The sequence below is a fragment of the Cupressus sempervirens genome, chromosome 4, assembly GCF_028749045.1.
Source record: "Cupressus sempervirens isolate cs-2001-9-10 chromosome 4, ASM2874904v1, whole genome shotgun sequence".
NCBI lineage: Eukaryota > Viridiplantae > Streptophyta > Pinopsida > Cupressales > Cupressaceae > Cupressus > Cupressus sempervirens.
Genome location: NC_143121.1, coordinates 517,252,411 through 517,269,841, shown reverse-complemented (window position 1 = coordinate 517,269,841; position 17,431 = coordinate 517,252,411). Strand labels below are relative to the sequence as shown.

The window sequence follows — 17,431 nt, the reverse complement described above, 5'->3', positions numbered from 1 at the left end:
TTATTCTGTGATTTTGAATGTTTTTAAATCATTTTTATCTTTCTACCTTGGTGTCCAGTAATTATTTGCACTGCTTTTCCACTCAAATTTTTGTGTGCAAGTGTAGTGTGCCTACTATTAAGTGCAAGTCGATATAGAATATATATAGGCATTAAAATATTAAATAGAACACACAATATGTGCAAGTGTAGCGTGCCTACTATTAAGTGCAAGTCGATATAGAATATATATAGGCATTAAAATATAAAATAGAACACACAATATGATAGGAAAAAAATGAAGGAAAGGATGATATATTATTTATAAGAAGGTCAAAGCATATGTTCAATGAGCCATGTCCCATCATGATTATCAATTTGATAGTAGCTATTAATAATAATCTATCAAGCTTAATTGGACTCTGACACACAATCCCATGTTGGAAAGGCTTCCCCTTCAAAGCACAACTAGAACATGATAACTAACATGATTTGTATAAATATCTAGAGTAGCAATACAAAAAATCGGGCTCAATCAGTCCAAGATCAATCTTAGTAGGCATCAAGAATCTTTCCACACCAAAATTTAACATGTATCTGCTTGAGCATTGTTGGCCTGAACCCCAAGAGTGTGGTTCACAGTTCAGATTAGAAATCTACACATCGCCAGTAGTTGTGAACAATGCCCTTGGAAATTTGTTGTTGGAAGTAAAACTCGCCATTAAGAGGGTGTCAATAGGGTTTACATGTTTCATTGAATCTTGCTGATTCATATCCTTAAACTTTGCAAAAGTTGGAGAGTTTGGTTACAACTTTGCTTTCTTAGGATGGAGAACTATTACAAGAACTGAAGTTTATGTATCATCATATCAATTATCTTTCTATAGCATTAACCTTTTTGCGTCCTTGGAAGTCTTAACTTCTATGAGAGGACTGTGATTCTGGTTATGAAAGCAATAAATCTCTGCATCTTATTGAATATACTATATACTTATATTGATAATTTTCAATATGTCAACCTATGATGATAGTTTTTTTTTATTTTGCTTCTTTGTTTTCGATCTCATCGTTCTGCTATTTCAAATCCATCTTTAGCTGAATTAATTTTATTTTATTTCAATCTCATCATTCTACTTTTTCCATTTCATCTTTAACTTATTGAAATTGAGTGACTCGCAAAGAGCAAGCATGATTCAAGTTTTTCTGACTGCAGGCCAGACATCATAATAAAATGAGGCTGGGGTTGTACCCTTCCCGATTTTGATGCAATGTATATCCCAGTCCTCAGCACTTGACTGAAGGAAGTAGGGTATTCCTGTGCCCAATGCCTATGGGCTGCTAAAATTTTACTGGAATTTTTATCCTCTCAATATATAAATAAAAAGTCAAAACTTTCATTCTTTAATGATTTATTCACTGGTTGTTTGTGGCACAATAGTTGATTGAAAAGATAATTTTTTATTATGCAAATTTTCAGTAAAATTTACTAATAAAACCATCTCAGGTTGTCATAAACCACTCTTTTTTTCACTCTTTATACTCATCTTCAAAATATAACAAGCTAAAAGAAAACTATGACATACTTGTAAGCATGCCAATGTTTCCCCAAAGAATAACTCTCTTCCATTTGAAAGTAAGCATATCCTGTCAAAAAGGCCAAATACTTCAGTGCTGCTCTGGTACATGGTAAAGACAATCGTGCACCCTGTACTCGTAAGTTTTTTCAGTGTCACCATCATCAGGAGTGCTGATACACTGCAGACAAAAATAAATAAAATTGGCAACGTACATTTTAAATTAAAACCCATCAAATGGTAAAGATGAGAATGCTAAACTGAATCAAACTGAAATGCTTTCTACCAAACTAACAGTCACTCTGAAAGAAAATTGTATAATCCTAGTAAGGAAATGTTCAAAAAATTCAAAAACTGTGATGATCACTTTTCCCTTACCTGTCGAGGTGATACAGGGGTTCATCAATAAACAGAATGTATGGACTTGTTAACAGCTCCCTCGCTATGCTGAGACGCCTTATTTCCCCTCTTGCTAAGCCCTTGCTATAACAGTTACCACCTATGTACGTATCTGCATACTCCTCCAGTGACATTGCCAAGATGGTCTCTTCTACAATATCAGCCTTCTTGTAAGGACTGATTTCAGGAAGTTGTAAAAGGGCTGAGTAGTACAGCATCTCCCTTACTGTGAGTAAGTCAATCAACTGATCTGCTCGCTCAACATATCCCTGAAAGTGAATTATATGTCAGTGTAGTTGTACATCAAGGAAAGCATATGAATCAAGAGATCATCAATGATCAGGCGACTCAAGAGATTCTAAACGACTATATGAATCAGGGGATAGCATCTTCAAGGGATCTATGTATGGAAGAGATCATCAAAAGCATAGTTGTACATCAAAGAAAGCATATGAATCAAGAAATCATCAATGACTAGGCGACTCAAGAGATTCTAAAAGACTAAATGAATCAGGGGATTGCATCTTCAAGAGATCAATGTACTGAAGAGATTGTAATTGACTACATAACTCAACCAGATCACAGAAAGCATCAAAGACTAGGAGTAGTTGCACATCAAAGAAAGCATATGAATCAAGAGATTATCAATGACTAGGCGACTCAAGAGATTCTATAAGCCTATATGCATCAGGGGATAGCATCTTCAAGAGGTCAATGTACTGAAGAGATTGTAATTGACTACATAACTCAACCAGATTATAAAAATGACCCTATATTACACTCATTCTAGAACAATTTCAACCAAATAAATTGTTACTGAAAACAACCACAAAAACATCCCGATTTTCTGATGTGAAATACCAGAACATTTATTCTCCTAGAAACACAGTTACAATACTTTCAAAATTGAAAAAGTAGGCCTGTGTGTACACTGTACACCACACACACACACACATGCAGATAGAGAGAGAGAGAGAGAGAGACAGATGAACACGGTATACAAAATAACAAAAATCTTGGAAAGCATATAGGATACATGAAACTGTGAAAAACAGGCCCTACTAACAGCACCAGCAAAGAAAGCATATGAATCAAGAGATCATCAATGACTCGGCAACTCGAGAGATTCTAAAAGACTATATGAATCTAGGGATAACATCTTCAAAAGATCTCAATTTTGATGGTGCCTCCAAAGGTAATCCTAGGGTGTCAGGTATTGGTGTGGTGCACGACATGATGCTGGAAATGTAATGGCCTTGGGGGCTAAGCGTCTAGTCAGCGGTCCCAAAGGCTGAGTGTGCATCAGCTTTTGAGGCAATTCAGATGTGTCTCAAGCTGGGTGTTAGAAAGTTGCATTTGGAAGGGGATTCTTAGATAGTGGTGAACGGATTCTTAAAGGAAAATTGGAAGCTTGGCATTTAAACAAGTACATTAGGCAAATTTGATCCATGTTAGATGAAGTGGATGAGTTTAGAGTATCACATGTGTATAGAGAACCAAATGATTTGGCCGATAAGTTAACAAATATTAGGGTGGCCGACATGATGCTGGAAACGTAATGGCCTTGGGGGCTAAGCGTCTAGTCAGTGGTACCAAAGGCTCAGCGTGCATCAGCTTTTGAGGCAATTCAGATGGATCTCAAGCTGGGTGTTAGAAAGTTGCATTTGTGTAAAAACCCTCGACAGGCTATATCCTTAAAAAACATCAATTTGCTTTTGCTAATCAACAGTTTGATATTTTGTCAAACATTTGACAGGCAAATGCTTATCACTCAATGAATAATGCTTTATATTAAATGCTAGCTGCTCACAAATTTAATTGATTAAGTCTTTATCAATTTGGACAAATGAACACCACTAAACAATTCAGAAGTAATTCTATAGCTGATGGCAATGCTACTAATATCCAATTTAAAATTTGACTTCTGGAAATTTACAAGAATGCAATAATGAACCTGGAAATTGACTTCTAATAGATGAAATATGGATTGCAGCTATCAAGAAATAATCCAATTTACTCGCAGGTTCAGAAATACATGCTCCTCGCTTATAATCGCAAGTGCTCTAAAACCTGATTGCAGCCTTTTGCAAAGTCGGAAATCGCTGTCAAATAGAGGGACGACAGCTACAGTACATTCCTCTTTAACCACGCCAAAACAAAAAACAATAATGGCATTCCAAATCACAATTCTCCATCCACAATGAAATTCCCAGATACAGTACATAACAGTCGTGCAATACTATAATTTAATTAATACAATTCTCAAAATTAATTCCCAATACCTCAGCTGTGAATTACCAGGCACTTCTTAATTCCAAACCCTTATACTTCAGCAAGGGCAAAGAAATCGGCAAACTCAAAAACTCTTCGCAAGCAACAAGAGAAAATAATAAATCGGATGCTTTACTCGTCAAACGGCCTCATATTTATAATCTCCAAATGGCACAAAGTTTCCCAAATGAACTTCACTTAAGAAGCTTCCCACACACAACATTAAAACATAATCATAAACTAATTTATTAACTGCTTTTGGCTTCGAAAATGACTTTTCCACCATAACTTCAAATTCTGACACCTAAGGCCACTGTTTCTTGTTCCCATGATTTAAAACTTTTCATCCCGATTCCAACGAGCTATGATACTAAGGTGACCAACCAACAACAACAACAAAAATAGCAACCTCCGCGTATTTAGATGAATAATAATAATTCACCCGTCTTGCGAAAACAACTGAAGAAGCATCAAAATCAAAATCCAACAACACCAAAGTGATCCTGATGATGAAAGATGATGAATGAACCTGATGGGCTGACTTACTATAAATAGACGCTCCCTCCAAGATTCTTGGAGCCCAAACCGAAAGCCCGAAATGGAAACTAAGAGCATCCTCCAACTCCTCTGACTCAACTGAGCTCATTGGAACCAACAGATTGACTTGCTATAAATAGTAAGTCCCTCAAACAGAGCCAAAACACACCATAGGCTGCTGGAAAGCCTATAACCACACAAGTGAGACCCTCAAATCGTACTATCAGCTCACGAAGGTCGCAATGGTAAACTGACCTAGCCAAATGCAGGAACCTACTAAAAATGGGGACATTATAGTCCTTCCTCCCTAAGATTGCTTGTCCCCAAGCAATCTAGGAGGAAAATGGAGATCATAATCCACCTAAATCCCAATGGTAGAATTGTGTATTATCCCTTTCGTGTACAAGCAACTCCTGTAGCACCAACACCCAAATAACGAACATCAACATTAGAATCCTCTGAAAACTGACTCGAGGCGCTGATAAAGGGAACAACTCATCGAAACTCAACCCAACTAAAATACCAACTCTATCCACACCTGAGTCCCCGTCAAACTAATACTCACACCCAACTGCACTATGGAGATGGTAACAACCATAGGTACCTGAAACACTACCACCAACTCCAACCTCTGCCAAACTGTCCTAGGTGTGTAGATATTGCAAGGGGTCTAATTTGCAGCTATCAATCACATCTGCCAAAGATGGTGCTAACCCATCCCATAATGGATGGCACGAAACTGGAGCCAACCCACACCAATGTGAAACCAAGTCCTCTACCTCTGGGTTAAAAGAAAAATGATGAGCACTCCTCACAGTGTAATGCTGATAAAAACCCCCAATCTTTGTCAAGAGCTCATCATCATTGAACTAGGAATCAGATGATGGCTCCAATCTTTGACTTCAAACTATTGGTCGGGCAAGATCTTGGGCAACCCTCTCAGCAAACCCAACCTCAAAATCCCTATGGGGAAGCATAGCAAACAGAGTCTCTACAATCTTTCCCACCAACCCCTGAATAGCATGAGAGCCTCGGATGAGAGTACCTTGAGACACTGTATGAATCCTCCCTCACATCCAAACTCTCCAACAGATACTCCATGAAGGACTCTATGTAGTAAAAATTATATGTGGAAATATCCACCTACTCCCCTACGACCCACAGCTAGTCCATCTGAAAATGCGGCACTACCAACTGTGCAATGCTATCAGCTATATGAGATGAAGAAATAGATTCGCTTCCAACAAAAGGAAGCAAATCAACATGAGAACCCAACTCCCCTGATACTCTCATCTCATCTGTACCTATAGCACCTATATCTTCGATGGATGTGTCGGCCCCATCATTGCGTCCATCATCCATAACTGTAGAAGCAAACTCACCACCAACCACAATATGCAACTGAACTGGATCTAGAGCTGGTGTGGTCCAAACATGCTCCAACTCCACGGTCACCTCATCTAATCGTGACTGTGACTACACTGAAGAAAGTCCACAGTCACCTCAAGCTCTTGGGTGAGCTCCACCACCTCTTCCTCTTTCTCTCACAACGTCTCATGACAGGTGTTACCCCACTCCAGAAGGTAATCCCGGTCAGCAACTAGTTGCGAGTAATTATGCTTCAAGATCCTGACAGCCTCTCGAAGCACATGAACCTCTGCTAGAGAAAGAGTACTACCACCGTGCTCATCAGACATAGGAGCACCCCAACCAAATGTAGCTAGCATCTAACGAACAACATCATGATGCCCAAGAGCCAAAGAAATGTCACTATCACTCACCTTCAGCTGACTGGTAATATGATGTCTCTGTAACCCCTAACTCCTATGCAATCTCTATGTCTCACTAACGGCACTGTGATAGGAAACTAAATCAGAACTGCCCACCACAAGACCACTCATATGTGCGCCATCATCCTCACACAACTCCTCATCCAAAGAAATGGAAGCGCTCGCAATATCAATCTCCTCGCAAGTCTCAGCTTCCACCTCAATCATAAGATCGTGTAAACATCGATCCTAGGACTCATCAAAAACCTCCTCGGAGTCATCACCCAATATCTGATAAGGGATATCATACCTGGTGCAGCTCGTAGTATAATCAGATGTGTCCATACCATCTGCATCCGCATCTCCCAACTTCGTTGTAACACCTATATTACCAACATCATCGTTGGGTGACTCCATACGTGCCTCAGTCCCACCTAAGGAAGCAACTGCCTCATATACTGGAGCAACACTACAGTAGCTGACATATAAGTCACCAATAACAACTCCCTCCTCCAGTGAGTCTGGAAAGTCAGTGATAACTACATCATCAACTGCTTTTGAACTAACCATAGCGACTACTTTGGGAGCCTCAAACTGCTGAAGCTCAATATTGCTATCCATTACGAGCACATCCACATTTCCTTGTGAAACGAGTCCATCATCAACACTGCGGATAGGACTTGCAAGAGCCGTACTAAATATAGGTACATCAGCATTATGGACACCTGTTGGGGAAAACTCAAGCTTCCTTCCTTGCAACCTCAATGTCAACCTTCTAAAGGCAAAAACCATATACCTTGCTGCCCTCTCAACTGTCGCTAGATCCAACAAGCTCTCTGCCAACCTTTGTTGATGAAACTTAAGTTTCTCCATACTCTCCTGCAAGGCATTCATTTTTATGCTAACTTCCTCATTACTCCATCGACTTCTAAAGCTACCAGTCCTATGTCTGTCCATAGCTAGAGAAATTAAAGTGCTGGTCACTCTAGTAATCAGATCTGAAAATCTTCAAAGTCAGCACTGAACAAAATAAAAACTGAGCCCAATTCTTGTAGGCTGGCAAGAAACCGCTTTGGTACCACTATAAAAACCCTCAATAGATTATATCCTTAACAAACATCAATTTGCTTTTGCTAATCAACAATTTGATATTTTGTCAAACATTTGGCAGGCAAATTATTATCACTCAATAAATAATGCTTTAGATTCATAGCTAGCTGCTCAAAATTTTAATTGATTAAGTCTTTATCAATTTGGACAAATGAACACCACTAAACAATTCAGAAGTAATTCTATAATTGATGGCAATGCTACTAATATCCAATTAAAATTTGACCTCTGGAAATTTACAAGAATGCAAAAATGAACTTGGAAATTGACTTTTAATAGATGAAATATGGATTGCAGCTCTCAAGAAATAATCCAATTTACTCGCAGATTCAGAAATACATGCTCCTCGCTAATAATCGCAACTGCTCTAAAACCTAATTACTACCCTCCAATAATTGATTGCAGCCTTCAACAAAGTCTAAAATCACTGCCAAATACAAGGACGACGGCCACAATACATTCCTCTTTAACCATGCCAAACAACAGTAATAATGCCGTTCCAAATCACAAATTCTCCAGCCACAATGAAATTCCCAGGTACAAAACATAACAATCGGAAAATATTATAATTTAATTAAGACAATTCTCAAAATTAATTCACAATACCTCAGCTATAAATTACCAGGCACTTCTTAATTCTTAACCCTTATACTTCAACAAGGGCAAAGAAATCGGCGAACTCAAAAACTCTTCGCAGGCAACAAAAGAAAATAATCAATCAGATGCTTTACTCATCAAATGGGCTCATATTTATTATCTCCAAATGGCACAAAGTTTCCCAAATGAACTTCACTTAAGAAGCTTCCCACACACAACATTAAAACATAATAAAGTGTTATTATAAACTAATTTATTAATCACTTTTGGCTCTGAAAATGACCTTTTCCACCATAACTTCAAATTTTGACACATAAGGCCATTGTTTTTTATTCCCATGATTTAAAACTTTTCGTCCCTGTACCAACAAGCTATGATACTGAGGTAACCAACCAACAACACCAACAAAAACAGCAACCTCAGCGTATTTAGATGAATAATAATAATAATTCACCCGTCGTGCGAAAACAACTGAAGAAGCATTAGACTCAAAATCCGACAACACCAAAGTGATCCTAATGATGAAAGACGATGAATGAACCTGATGGGGTGACTTACTATAAATAGGCACTCCCTCCAAGATTCTTGAAGCCCAAACCAGAAGCCCGAAATAAAAACTGAGAGCATCCTCCAACTCCTCTGTCTCAACTGAGCTCATCGAAACCAACAGATTGACTTACTATAAATAGTAAGTCCCTCAAACGGAGCCAAAACACACCATAGGCTGTTGAAAAGCCTATAACCACAAAAGTGAGACACTCAAATCCCACTATCAGCTTTCGAGGGTCGCGATGGTGAACTAGCCTGGCCAAATAAAGGAACCTGCTAAAAATGGGGACATTACAATTTGGAAGGGAATTCTTAGATAGTGGTGAATGGATTATTAAAGGAGAATTGGAAGCTTGGCATTTAAACAAGTACATTAGGCAAATTTGATCCCTGTTAGATGAAGTGGATGAGTTCAAAGTATCACCTGTGTATAGAGAAGCAAATGATTTGGCTGATAAGTTATCAAATATCAGGGTGGCCGGCTCCCTTTAAGACAACTTTGTGCTTTTTGAAGACCTTAGAGAAATTAGAGTCGCAGATTTGGATTTGGAAGTTTAAAGATTTATGAATTGAATTGGGTTGTAGAGAAACATGTGGCAGTTCCATGTCTTTTGATGAGTGTGGGTTGAAAGGATGAATAGTAGGCGTTTGTACTGCAAGTTAGAAGTTGGCATGTGTGCCATTCTCCATCCAAGCTTTTCAATGATTGAATTTTTTTCGTTGATCTTGGTGCCTTTCTGGAGAGTTCGCAGGAGCATTTAGATGGGGATTGTTTTCTAAAAAGAGGCACAGAGAATGGAATTAGCTGGTTGGTGTGTGAGCCGGTGCAATGGAGGCAAATTTTTCATTAAAGACTGGTGTCCAAATTTCCTCTTCAACAAGGTCAATTTCTGTGAAAAGATTGGGGAATATTTTTAAGCATGAGAACATAGTTTTTTGGAGGGCTGTTTGTATAATTTTTGGAGAAGAATACCTTGAAAAGAATTGGCACCCAAGCTCGAACCTGGACATCTTGTCATTGTATGTGGCATTGGCTCTGCTAGTGAGAGAAAACAGGGCAGAAATTTTATGTGTTGCTAGGGGTTGCCTAGAGCCGAAGTGGGTGATTGGTCTGGACGATATTGTTGCTCATGCAGAGGTGGGTATTGGCCTGCATAAGGGTCAGGGGCCATGAAGGTTGATTGGGCCTAGGGACAGAGGGCTGCAATCACTGCTTGTTTGGTCAATGCACTTGCCAAAGGTTAGGGAGGGTGGCAAATGCTTTTGGATTTATTGGTTTCACAAGAGCAGGTGTGGGGTCTCAGTGTGGATGGTGACGGAAGGAAACGCAAACTTACCCCTTTCAAGTCCTTGACACCAAGGGGAGAGGATGGGCATCCTGTGATTCGGCAGCAAATTCCGGTTGCTCATCGTGGTGGTGATCGTCCCATGGCTAGAGGGTTTAAAGGCAGGGGGTCAGATGATCATTTGGCCTTGGAGCAGCGAGGTGGTGTGGTGGCAGGAGTTGACGTTTCTCTGCTATACTGTTCTGGTGATGTGGCGGATAAGGGGTGGTGGCAGGATGGCAGCGGGTGGGGTTGGTGAAATCTCGAATTTCACATGCAAGGAGGCGGCCAGCTGATGTAAATGATGATGTAGTGTGGTACCCTACCTTTTCTGGGTCATGTTTTCTATGCATATATCATACGTCTCTTGCTTAGTCATAATGTCTACGGAGATATAAGGTGGTTGTTGGATGTCTAAATCTGCACTTTGCCACTAGGTGGCTTTTTCGGAGATGTAATCTTTGATGTAATCCTTTTCTTCAAATATTAAAAAAATAGCTATTATTGATCCAAAAAAACATCTTCAACAGATCAATGTACAGAAGAGATTGCAATTGACTGCATAGCTCAACCAGATCATAAAAATGACTATATTACAGCCATTCTGGAACAATTTAACCAAACAATTTGTTACCTAAAACAACCCCAAAAACCTCCTGATTTTGTGACAAGAAATACCAAACCATATATTCTGCAAGAAACACAGGCATAGCAAGGCTTTCAAATTTGATAAAGTTTTACTTAGGTATATATATGCAGAGAGAGAGAGAGAGAGAGAGAGAGAGAGAGAGAGAGAGATGAACACAGTATACACAAAAAAAAAAACTCAAGCCCTACTCACAACACCATCGGATAGTTGAGAATAGTTGCAATGTCAAAAAAACGATTTGAACAGTTGCCTAACTATCTGTAAGATCAGATGCTGCAGGTCTGATCTAATGCAATCAAAGAATCAAATTGTTTATTTTTGTATCTTGTATCTCAAGTCATTTGAGATAGTGAATATAACAAAATAAATCTTCTTCACAATGTAAAATAGACTAGGTGTTGCATTGCCATTCACATTATAAAAGAAAGGAGAGTATCTAATTCCTGCATTTAGTAGTGAAAAAGCTTTTTATTAAAAACAACTGGATTTAGCTACTAAATTAAGAGCTTGTAAGGCTGCATACTGGTTGAGCAGCTTATCTTCAATCAGGGAGAGAATGTCTTCATGGAATACTCGGTGGTTATCTTTGGCAGGTAGAATTCCCTTGGTGAAGTCCATTCTTAGGACAATTCTTAACTATGTAATGTCGGTTATGCTGGCTCCAAGGGGAGTCCTGGTAGCTCTAAAGAAATGTCTCAAGGATTTCATTTGGCATGTCAACATGGATGAGAGGAAGAAGGTGGCTCTGTTTTCTTGGGAGAACATGCATCTTCCAAAAGATTTTGGTGGGGTGGGGATTCATAACCTTATGGAGAGATCTCTGGCTTTGGGTGCAAAGTTGGCATGGAAGCTATATGAAAACCCTCTGCACTTCGGGTAAAAATATTACGAATCGAGTATTTGGATTCTGATGGCCCAAAAAGAATCTTTACCATGAAAATCCCTCCTAGGGGCACAGCAATGTGGAATTTTTTTATTTTAAGTCGGGAGGTTTTGTTTCCCCATTTATCTTGGGTGGTAAACTCTGGAGACAAGGCTTCATTTTGGTCTAAGTCATGGAATGCTCTCCCTCCTCTTAATGCAGATGGTAGCTTGGCAAGAGCACAAGCAGCGTTGGAGCCTTTGTGGGGTTCTGAAATATGTTATTATTTAAATTTTGATGCCTCGAATGGTGTTGATAGAGTATATTGGAAGGATAATTCTGATCTGCCAATCCCTTAGGAGGAGAAGGCAGCTTTATCTAGTATCTTGCAATTAAGGATTATTTGTGTTAATACTGAATCTGACAAACTCATTTGGAACAAGTGTGGAAGTGGAAAAAATACAGTTAAGTCAAGATATCAGTCAATGTTGATGGGAAGAGTAAATTTTCATATTAGGGAGCTCACTGTTTGTTGGCACTCTGCTGTCCTTCCAAAGACAGGGGCCTTCCTTTGGCTTGCCTTGAGGAAAAGGATCCTCACCTCAGGCAGACTCTTTAGATTAGGTATCTCTGACAATTTTTTGTGTTTTTCATGGCAAGGATAGGGAAAATGCTGATCATTTATTGCTCAATTGTGAATTTGCCCATGATTTCTGGGTTAGGGCCTTGGATAAACTAGGCTGGTTTGGTCGTCTTCCGGATTCTTTATCCCAATTATTAATGGGATGGCCACTCTTAAATAAAGGATCTTTTTTCTCGAAAATCTAGAGGATTGTCCCATCGTCGGTGGTTTGGTGTTTATGGTGGGAGAGGAATAAGAGGATCTTTAGAAATGAAGTTTCTATTGGAATGTTTAGAATAACTAAGAGGGGGGGTGAATCAGTTACTCAAGGACCATAAGTACCATTTGAACAATCAAACAATTAAACATTATTTGTTCTCCGTATCCTGCTGTAACTCGGTCTCTACTGTTGTAAACCTAGTAACAAAATTAACTAGTAGTTCACTGTCCTAAGATAACAAACTTGCTGAATGTAAACATTTGAAATGCAAAACACCATAAAACATTCAACACAAGTTTGACACTCGGATTTAACGGGAAAACCCAATTTGGGAAAAACCACTAGCAACATGTTACCACTTTTCACTCTTCTGAAGTGAGCCTATTAGGAGCCAACCCTGTTAAAGGTTTACAATACACAATGTTAAATGTGACCTTGTTAGAGGATTTAATCACCCTGTTAGGAGTGGCCTTGTCAAAGAACTTTGATCATTCCATTAGAATGTCACCTTGCTAAAGGATTTACATAGACTATTAAGTCCTGAATGACTGTTACGTCAACCTTTGATTAAAAGGATTTCAATACAAATTGTTTACAATGATTAGAAAAAAAACAATACAGTTTGATCTGTATTATTACAACTCACTTTGCAGTTTCAAATCTCTGTTCAGTTCATGTGTTGATTCCTTGTCACCTCTGTCCTTGATTTGCTTGGCAACCCTTCAAGCAATCTAGCTTCTCTTCACAACAAACTTAAGCCTTCTGCTTAGATTCGCTTATCAACCTCAGCAGCTTTGTTCCCTCTTACTAGAAACAGCATAGATTCTTTGCTTTGTTCTCTTCTTTGCATAACTCATTCACACTCATACCACCCCCTTCATGTACTTACTTTAAAGTTTGGCTTTGTACCTCCTTAAATAGGTAATTTTGGTCCTTTGCTGTTTTCACAATCATCGTAGATCTTAAGGTTCATGATTTGATTCATCAGGTTCATTGTATCTGTTCATCTTCCTTCTTTTCTAGAAATTTCTCATCAAATTCGTTCATTAGGTATCTTACCTAATCCTTTCCTTGAATTAAATGATCCAACTCATCAATCTTGTCTTCAACACACTTTCCATATCCCAAGAAATCAACAGAGCCGGCTGGAAATCATGATTTCTCATACGCATTCAAAATACTATCACTCGGCCATTACCAAGTTCTGACACTCAGTCATCATTGAATTGCTCAATCGCTGTAGAAATTCTAGCTCAGCATCAATGTTGTGGCTCAGCTGATACTGATGCTCAGTCAACACTGAATTTGCCCAGCACTTACTATGGCTCAGTTGACACTAGCATCACTCAACATGAACTCCAAAGTTCCTTAACCTTTTACTCTCTTGCTCAGTCAAGCTTAACACAAGTGATCTATCTTTACTTGTATTGTCAAGGCTTGAGCATCAACATGATTTAAACAATAACTTTGTCTTGTCAAAGTCTAACTAATCAAATGTCCATTGTAGCTTCCTTTTCATAACTCAACCTTTAACCTTTTACTCTCTTGCTTGGTCAAGTTTAACATAAGTGATCTATCTTTACTTGTACTATCAAGGCTTGAGCATCAACATGATTTAATCAATCACTTTGTCTTGTCAAAATCTAACTAATCAAATGTCCATTGTCGCTTCCTTTTCATAACTCAACCTTTCTTCTAGGTGCTTTTGTTATGAGCAACTTCTCAAATCTTCTTCATCAATCAAATAGATATGACATTTAGATCAGATAGCAACATGTGTCATCAATAGATTTGACGTCAACGACAATACAATAATTGTTCCAATTGTAGTTTCCAACAATTTTCTCGAGTGATCATGTTTGGGATCTTATTGAAAAATCGGTGTCTGAGAATCTGAATGCATACTCAAGTAAGACCAAAAATCTCTCTTTGCTTCTCATCAGCAAACAACCTCATTCTAAACAGATGGAACTAGGTTCACATTCCTTTCAAAGGGATCCTAGTTGGGAAAGAGTCTAAAGCAAGGGCAAGGTTCAGTGGGTGCCTCCATCGAAGAACTTCCGCAAACTAAATTTTGATGGAGCTTCGAAGGGGAATCCACGAAGATCTGGTATTGGTGGTGCTATTAGGGATTCCTAGGGTTCCATCATTAGGGCCTTCTAAGCAAGGATTGGTAATGGGTCAAACAATCAAGCAGAGGTAAGAGCTCTATTGGAAGGAGTCAAACTAGCCTTAAAAATGGAAATTTTTCGTCTTCTTATTGAAGGTGACTCTCAACTGATGACCTCGGCCCCATCCTTTAGTAAACCTGTCTCTTGGGATTTACAATATATCCTCAGGGAGGTCTAGAGGTTACTTCCAAGATTTGATGCTTATCAAGTGGGGCATTCTTTCAAAGAAGCAAATTTCGGTGATTGGCTTGCCAATTTTGGCTCAATGATGGACCAGAATGGCAAGGATCTCAATGGCATAATGGTTCGGGAGTTGCTTAAAAAAGGAAATTTCTTGTCTTCTTATTGAAGGTGACTCTCAATTGATCACCTCAGCCCCATCATTTAGTAACCCTGTCTCTTGGGATTTACAATATATCCTCAGGGAGGTCTGGAGGTTACTTCCAAGATTTGATGCTTATTACGTGGGGCATTGTTTGAGAGAAGCAAATGGTTTGGCTGATTGGCTTGCCAATTTTGGCTCAAGGATGGACCAGAATAGAAGGGATCTTGATGGGATAATGGTTCAGGAGTTGCTGAGCCATTCTATGGTCATTGAGAAGTTGGCTTTCCAGGTGGGACTTCCCTCCCACATTCACGACACTGCAGGTACTTGACTGGGAATATGACAGCAGGGGCAACCGTTTATTTTGTGGCGAGTGACTATTGAAATAGGTTAAAGTTAGTAGAAGGGCAGAAGCGTCTGATGGTACAAAAGTGAGGTTAAGTAAAATTTCCTCATCATCTATATCAATATATATAGAGAACCTGAGCTTCGATCAACAAGATTTTAGCTACTTGATCGTGGTTGAATTATTCATTGCTGATAGAAGTGCGAGAGGCTTCCTTATTGGTGCAGTTTTCCTATGTTAATGCAAGTGATCAATTTTGTGGCTTGGCTGACATGACTAACAATGTGGACCTCAATATAAATAGGGATTTCTGGCAGCAAAACAAGTGCAATGGTTTTTTTCCAGAAAAGTGGCATATAAGTAAAGATAATCCCTAATTCTCAGTTCAGCCAAAATTATTCTGCAAAACAATGAGAACAAGCCTGTGACCAATACAGTTCCGGTGGCATGTGTGGCTTCGTTTCCATCACAGTGTGCTCAGAAAAGACAGAGAAACTCAGATTCTGATAGTCGATCTCCACCATCCCCAAGTGATCCTTGTCAGTCTGCAGATCTGCGCAGAGCTGCTCTTCTATGGTCTTTACAAATGCAATCATAACCACCAGCTATGCCTTCATTCAAATTGTCGGTAGATAATATTGCAGAACAACACATCCATCGTATTGAAGAGTCTGAATATCCCTTTGGCTCTTCTGCTCATGGGAACTTATCTGCCAAAGCAATCAGAGGTTCAGGACACATTCAAAGCTTGCTTCTTAATGAGTGCACTCTACATCCTCCAGCTTCCATGTCTGACTTATCAACTCCATCTCAGCAGGATGAGAATATTACTGGAATATTATGCACAAAAAAAGCTAACCACTTCAGCAACATGAATTCTAGGACCAAAACTGGTCACATGGAATCTAAGTCAAAGGAAGCATATTGCTCACCAAACCTATCTGAAGCAGCTCTTGCGGCCTTGATGCATTCAGATTATGCCAGGAAACAAGTGTACTAAATTTACTCTAGTTTGCTGAAGAATTTTATATGTGTGGAGTACATGACTTTATTTAGAAAAATAAAAGCCTGTGACCAATAGCAGAGATACACAGGAGATCATGTTCTCACAAGGCATTGAGATGCTAAATATCTTCAAGGAATATCTATCAAAAACAGCAATTCTTGTTGATCTCATTTAATATGCAGCTTGTCAAAAAGCAATGTAGAAGAATGTAGCAGCAAATCCATCAGCCACAACCACTTGCTGTTTGTATTGGTGCCTGAGCCCAGAAGTCGGGTGCAGATGGCATTATCGCCAAGGGCTCTGATGTTAGGGCTACAGAACTTCGGTTGCCAGTGCCTAGTGCTGATGATAACAAGCTTTATGTTTCAAATGATCTAATGAAAGCATATTTAGATCAGTTTGATGAATACAAAAAGGAAGTAATTTAGTCTTTAGGAGGTGAACCATAGAAATGACTCAAGAAATTTGTATCCAGGGCTTGGGAGTTAACTGGGGGTTTTGTTCCTTGTTAAGGAAAGGTAATTGGCCCTTTCTGATTCAAATCACCCATCAAGATGGGTATTTGGGGATAGTTGTTTTCTTGAATTTGGTGGATTAGAATCTCTAATACAGGTTTTCATGTGGTGTTAGTTCACCTCATTCAATGAAATCAGAACTATTTACTGAGAAGGCGGGTCATTTTCCTCCACCTGATCTGTCATGGTTCTTTGTTTTCAGCTGCCTTTGGCGGGTCTTTCAAGCAGCCATACTTCTCTCTGTTTAAACTTTTATTAGTTAATCAAGTACGGGTCTTTGATGTTTTATCTAAAAAACAACATACATAATTCATGTTATGTGTGCAATTTTGAAAATCAATTTTCTATTATATAAATGTGTATATCTATAACTTTATTTGTTTTGTAAGGGCAAATTTGATATTTATTTATTAATTTTAAATTATTTTAATCATTTTGTGAATATATTACTTATATTTTTGTAAATGAATTTATATAAGGCGAGCTTAATCACAAACGTTTTTTTGAATTTTTTTTCCAAACTTCATGTGAATTTCATTGTTGTCAAACTCAAACTCAAACTCAAACCTTGGGACATAGCCTGCAAGTAAATCTCCCATAATCACC

At 38.8% G+C, this 17,431-nt stretch overlaps 1 protein-coding gene across 1 annotated transcript in view; it reads right to left on the bottom strand.

The window, feature by feature from the left end:
* The window catches only part of LOC149562201 (ABC transporter G family member 3-like), a 128,092-nt gene that overhangs the window by 71,243 nt on the left and 39,418 nt on the right, over nt 1-17,431 (bottom strand). The window contains exons 3-4 of the mRNA XM_089825745.1: nt 1,931-2,220; nt 1,562-1,733 (exon numbers count right to left, since the gene is read on the bottom strand). Coding sequence (XP_089681871.1) covers nt 1,562-1,733; nt 1,931-2,220 — 462 coding nt within the window. The remainder of the gene's footprint in view (nt 1-1,561; nt 1,734-1,930; nt 2,221-17,431) is intronic.